The following is a 5,994-nucleotide window of genomic DNA, read 5'->3' on the forward strand; positions in this document are numbered from 1 at the left end:
GCAGACAGACAGCCAGCCAGACAGACAGACAACCAGCCAGCCATCCAAACAACCAAGCAGACAGACAGCCAGCCAGACAGACAGCCAAGCAGACAGACAGCCAGACAGCACAGACAGCACAGACAGACAGCCAGCCAGACAGACAGCCAAGCAGACAGACAGCCAGACAGACAGCCAGACAGACAGCCAGACAGCCTATCAAAGAGGAGAGAAGACCAGTGTCTTTGTGGATGAGAGAAGAAGATAGGAAGCTCAGAAATGACACCACAAACAAAGGCACGCTGAAAGATAGCAAGCTGCTGAAGCACAATCCTCCCCTTTGTGCTTTTCTTAGAGGCATTATTGCAACAGTGATTTCTCTGAGGCGTTAACAGCTGACATTGCCTTACAGAGAGAGAAGCAGAAAGGAAATACTTTGTGTTATTACTATGTTTCTGTATCTCTTCAGTATGATCTGAATCCTCAATATCTTTTAATGGTGTTTATTATCCTTCACATTATGAATTGAAGGAAAAGATCATGGCTGCATGTGGGCTACTGCTAGTGTGTCTGGTGAGCACACTGCTGTCTACTGGAGGAGATGGGGTTGGAGACCAACTGCTGTCTACTGGAGGAGCTGGGGTTGGAGACCAACTGCTGACTACTGGAGGAGATGAGGGTTGGAGACCAAACTATGAACTGCTTAGTGAGAGGGAAACTATGAACTGCTTAGTGAGAGGGAAACTATGAACTGCTTAGTGAGAGGGAAACTATCAACTGTTTAGTAAGAGGGAAACTATGAACTGCTGAGAGAGAAGGAAACTATGAACTACTTATTGAGAGGGAAACTATGAACTACTTATTGAGAGGGAAACTATGAACTGCTTAGTGAGAGGGAAACTATGAACTGCTTAGTAAGAGGGAAACTATGAACTGCTGAGAGAGAAGGAAACTATTAACTGCTTAGTGAGAGGGAAACTATGAACTGCTTATTGAGAGTGAAACTATGAACTGCTTAGAGAGAGGGAAACTATGAACTGCTTAGCGAGAGGGAAACTATGAACTGCTTTGTGAGAGGGAAACTATGAACTGCTTAGTGAGAGGGAAACTATGAACTGCTTAGTGAGAGGGAAACTATGAACTGCTTAGTGAGAGGGAAACTATGAACTGCTTAGCGAGAGGGAAACTATGAACTGCTTTGTGAGAGGGAAACTATGAACTGCTTAGTGAGAGGGAAACTATGAACTGCTTAGTAAGAGGGAAACTATGAACTGCTGAGAGAGAAGGAAACTATTAACTGCTTAGTGAGAGGGAAACTATGAACTACTTATTGAGAGGGAAACTATGAACTGCTTAGTGAGAGGGAAACTATGAACTGCTTAGTAAGAGGGAAACTATGAACTGCTGAGAGAGAAGGAAACTATTAACTGCTTAGTGAGAGGGAAACTATGAACTGCTTATTGAGAGTGAAACTATGAACTGCTTAGAGAGAGGGAAACTATGAACTGCTTAGTGAGAAGGAAACTATGAACTGCTTAGTGAGAGGGAAACTATGAACTGCTTAGTGAGAGGGAAACTTTGAACTGCTTAGTGAGAGGTAAACTATGAACTGCTTATTGAGAGGGAAACTATGAACTGCTTAGTAAGAGGGAAACTATGAACTGCTGAGAGAGAGGGAAACTATGAACTGCTTAGTGAGGGGGAAACTATGAACTGCTTAGTGAGAGGGAAACTATGAACTGCTTAGTGAGAAGGAAACTATGAACTGCTTAGTAAGAGGGAAAGTATGAACTGCTTAGTGAGAGGGAAACTATGAACTGCTTAGTGAGAAGGAAACTATGAACTGCTTAGTGAGAAGGAAACTATGAACTGCTTAGTAAGAGGGAAAGTATGAAACTGCTTTGTGAGAAGGGAAAATGAACTGCTTCGTGAGAGGGAAACTATGAACTGCTTAGTGAGAGGGAAAATATGAACTGCTTTGTGAGAGGGAAACTATGAACTGCTTAGTGAGAGGGAAACTATGAACTGCTTAGTGAGAGGGAAACTATGGACTGCTGAGTGAGAGGGAAACTATGAACTGCTTAGTGAGAGGGAAACTATGAACTGCTTAGTAAGAGGGAAACTATGAACTGCTGAGTGAGAGGGAAACTATGAATTGCTTAGTAAGAGGGAAACTATGAACTGCTTAGTGAGAGGGAAACTATGAACTGCTTAGTGAGAGGGAAACTATTAACTGCTTAGTGAGAGGGAAACTATGAACTGTTTAGTGAGAGGGAAACTATGAACTGCTTAGTGATAGGGAAACTATGAACTGCTTACTGAGAGGGAAACTATGAACTGCTTAGTGAGAGGGAAACTATGAACTGCTTAGTGAGAGGGAAACTATGAACTGCTTAGTGAGAGGGAAACTATGAACTGCTGAGAGAGAGGGAAACTATTAACTGCTTAGTGAGAGTGAAACTATGAACTGCTTAGAGAGAGGGAAACTATGAACTGCTTAGTGAGAGGGAAACTATGAACTGCTTAGTGAGAGGGAAACTATGAACTGCTTAGTGAGAGGGAAACTATGAACTGCTTAGTGAGAAGGAAACTATGAACTGCTTAGTGAGAGGGAAACTATGAACTGCTTAGTGAGAGGGAAACTTTGAACTGCTTAGTGAGAGGTAAACTATGAACTGCTTAGTGAGAGGGAAACTATGAACTGCTTAGTGAGAGGGAAACTATGAACTGCTTAGTGAGAGGGAAACTATGAACTGCTTAGTGAGAGGGAAACTTGTGATGAGATAATATCATACATCTTGAATAATAACTTAAACATACCTTGTCATCCTATTTACAGATTGTGGACTGTAGCAACAAGACACTGCAATTCATACCCTCGAATCACCCTCAAAACATCACCAAACTAATTCTGAGCAATAACCTCATAGAGTTGTCCATTGCTGACGAAGCTGCTCTGAAGAATTACTCCCGTCTGACTGAGCTCCATCTAGATGGTAACCGGTTGACTGTTCTGCCGGGGAAGCTGTTTAAGACCATGTCAGAGCTGGAGGTCCTCAACCTGTCCCACAACAATATCAGTAGAGTGGAGCCGAAGGCGTTGTCTGGCCTGTTTAACCTGAGGGAGCTGGACCTGTCCCACAATCAGCTACAGTCCCTACCTCTAGACCTACTGGCTGATTTACATAAGCTGGCTATCCTCAGGCTAGGGGGGAACACACTGCGGAAGTTATACATCTCTGTGGAGAAGAATCTGTTAAAGGAGCTAGATCTGAAGGAGAATCCATTGAACTGCTCTTGTGTATTTCTCAACAAGATTAAATCGATGACCGACTCAAAGGTCCAGATAAGTAAGCAGCTTTTTTTTCTCTCTGTTTGCTAGTAATCCCCACGGTCTATTTTCCATACAAAGCCTGCTGCGATCCTTCTTTACACCACGCTGACATCTACTGGTCCTCTGTAGCTCAGCTGGTAGAGCATGGAGGGTAGTGGGTTCGATCCCCGGGACCACCCATACAAACAAAAAAAATTATGCACACATGACTGTAAGTCGCTTTGGATAAAAGCGTCTGCTAAATGGCTTATTATTTTATATTATTACTGACAACAATGTTTAAATGAGCATTAGGGCCAACTTTCCAGCGTTGTTGATGGGAAACGGGATGTGTGTATTCTGCAGCAGGCTCCTGTGCCAGCCCTGAGGACCTGGCTGGTAAAGGCATACTGGACAACGGTACCAGTTGCTCTTCAGGGTCATCATCTTCATCAACAGTTTCACCACCTACAACTCAGTCAACCACTGAGCCAACCTCAGCCCAGACCCCTACACACTCAGTGTCACTTGCAGTTACTGAACACACGAGCCTCTTCGACAAAGGTAAGATAAAATGTACATTAAATCAATTGACTGGTCTTCCAGTAGATAGAGTCCCCTCTTGTAAACATCATATGATCTTGACTTTTGTTAAAACACTGAATACAGCTATTGTTGAGAACAGAAGCATATGAGAGAGGTGACCTACAAAATACTGTCATGGATGACTTCAGTCATGATTCTACGCACCAGTCAGCAGACAAGAAACCATCATCTGGACAAGAGCAGCTGCACTCTGAGGAGACCTCGTAAGAGTTGCACTCTGAGGAGACCTCGTAAGAGTTGCACTCTGAGGAGACCTCGTAAGAGTTGCACTCTGAGGAGACCTCGTAAGAGTTGCACTCTGAGGAGACCTCGTAAGAGTTGCACTCTGAGGAGACCTCGTAAGAGTTGCACTCTGAGGAGACCTCGTAAGAGTTGCACTCTGAGGAGACCTCGTAAGAGTTGCACTCTGAGGAGACCTCGTAAGAGCTGCACTCTGAGGAGACCTCGTAAGAGTTGCACTCTGAGGAGACCTCGTAAGAGTTCAGAAGTGACTCCGGGGTCCGTATTCATTAAAGCATCTCAGAGTAAGAGTGCTGGTCTAGGATCAGTATTGCATTTTAGATCATAATAATAAATCAGATGATACAGACGGGGTGACCGGATCCTAGATCAGCACTCCTACTCTGAGAAAGGAGGTTAAATCGCTCTATAACAATGGCGGTCTGAGGAGGCCCATATCCTGAGGAGCAGGGTTGGGGTCAATTCGAGTTAAAGAAGTGATTTTGAATTGAAAATTGAAAACTTGAAAAAAAGGAATGAAATAAATAGCTTCCAGTTTATTGAGAAGTCATTGAAAATTGACACCCTTTTTCCCAAATATTGAATTGGAATATCAGTGTACTTCCTGAATTGGCAGCCTTCAATTCGAATTGACCCCACTCCTGCTGAGGAGACGTCTGAAGAGTGTTAAAAAGTATGTGACCCCCTGGCTGTTTCTGTTTGCTCAGGCGTGGACCCAGGCAGTGGCAGTGGGATGCCTGTGGTGGGGAACACCTGGAAGTTTCTCCTTGGTGTGGTAGCCATCGCCCTGACCACCTCTATGTTAATCGTGTGTGCCGTCAAGTCCCCGTCCTGGTACAAGCTGCTGTTCAACTACCGGCACCAGCGGTTGAGAGATGAGGAGGAGGATGCTAACGTGTTCACTACAGGACGCTACTCTAACTTCAGCTTGGACACGGAGCAGACGGAGACCAGCGCCCATGAGCTGGACCACAGGCCGGATGGGTTGGATGATGAGGAGGAGGAGGACGGATACATAGAGGACCGCTACATAGAGGCAGAGGACTATAAAGACAACACAGAACCCTGACGCTCTCTGAGCCGCTCCCAGCCTTCTGTTTGTGTATGTGACCTTGGGTATTGTGACATCAAAATGATCCCTTTCGATACGATAAAGTATCCTATTCTACTCTACTCACTGATAGTATGAGAAAGCCATGGTTGTCTGTACGTAACCCATGCATTGCCTGCTGCCACTGATTATCATTTATCGTTTGGCCATTGAGCTCAATGCTTTTCTCTTTCATCAGACAAAACGTGCCTAAAGGTTGTGTACATTTGTAAATATTTGCAAGTTTTGGAAATGTAGGAATTGAGTGAAAGGCCCGACCAGGTGGGGTGTTTTGACGTCATGATTTAGGCTACTTGCAAAGTTGTACTGCCGGAGACATAGTGTCGGTAATCAACGTTTTGTCATATTAAATACATATTTGAGTACTTGCTCTCATCTCACTGTGAATATGACATCCATACTTTGGGCCTCTCTGTCGTTCTGTGCTTTCAGCTACAGGAAACTAGTATGCAAACAGTTAGGGTTAGGGCTGATTTAAGGAATTAATACATGAATGAATGAATGAATGAATGAATGAATGAATGAATGAATGAATGAATGAATGAATGAATGAATGAATGAATGAATGAATGAATGAATGAATGAATGAATGAATGCATCCTATTGTGGATAATGAATGTATAAAACAGTTTGCTTAGTCATCAAATGAACTCACCCTATTGAAGTCATTCATTACATCCTCCATCTCAGTGTTGGTGTTCAACTTGTCCACCAGCTGAAATTCAAAATGGTTACAGCAGAATTA

The 5,994-nt window shown here is 43.7% G+C and overlaps 1 protein-coding gene across 3 annotated transcripts; it reads left to right on the forward strand.

Annotated features, from left to right (window-relative positions):
• The first annotated feature begins 410 nt into the window (after positions 1-410).
• Positions 411-5,629, forward strand: LOC121581827 (leucine-rich repeat-containing protein 19). Of its 3 annotated transcripts, none has more exons than XM_045225366.1 (4): positions 411-585; positions 2,819-3,329; positions 3,659-3,856; positions 4,846-5,629. In XM_045225366.1, exons 1-4 carry the CDS (start codon positions 520-522, stop codon positions 5,205-5,207), a joined length of 1,137 nt encoding a protein of 378 aa, XP_045081301.1. In that variant the 5' UTR covers positions 411-519; the 3' UTR covers positions 5,208-5,629. The 3 variants fall into 3 exon arrangements, with proteins under 3 accessions (XP_045081301.1, XP_045081303.1, XP_045081302.1); XM_045225368.1 differs by having other exon boundaries at positions 573-658; XM_045225367.1 differs by lacking the exon at positions 411-585 and adding an exon at positions 605-685.
• Positions 5,630-5,994: the final 365 nt, after the last annotated feature.

This window comes from Coregonus clupeaformis, chromosome 15 (genome assembly GCF_020615455.1).
Source record: "Coregonus clupeaformis isolate EN_2021a chromosome 15, ASM2061545v1, whole genome shotgun sequence".
NCBI lineage: Eukaryota > Metazoa > Chordata > Actinopteri > Salmoniformes > Salmonidae > Coregonus > Coregonus clupeaformis.

What these genes read in the sequence shown, in the direction of transcription:
- LOC121581827 (XM_045225366.1), top strand. Translation starts at nt 520, where the DNA reads ATGGCTGCATGTGGGCTACTGCTAGTGTGTCTGGTGAGCACACTGCTG. An exon ending in TGTCTACTGGAGGAGATGGG is followed by an intron (nt 586 to 2,818) that starts GTTGGAGACCAA and finishes TCCTATTTACAG; the next exon opens with ATTGTGGACTGTAGCAACAA. An exon ending in CACGAGCCTCTTCGACAAAG is followed by an intron (nt 3,857 to 4,845) that starts GTAAGATAAAAT and finishes CTGTTTGCTCAG; the next exon opens with GCGTGGACCCAGGCAGTGGC.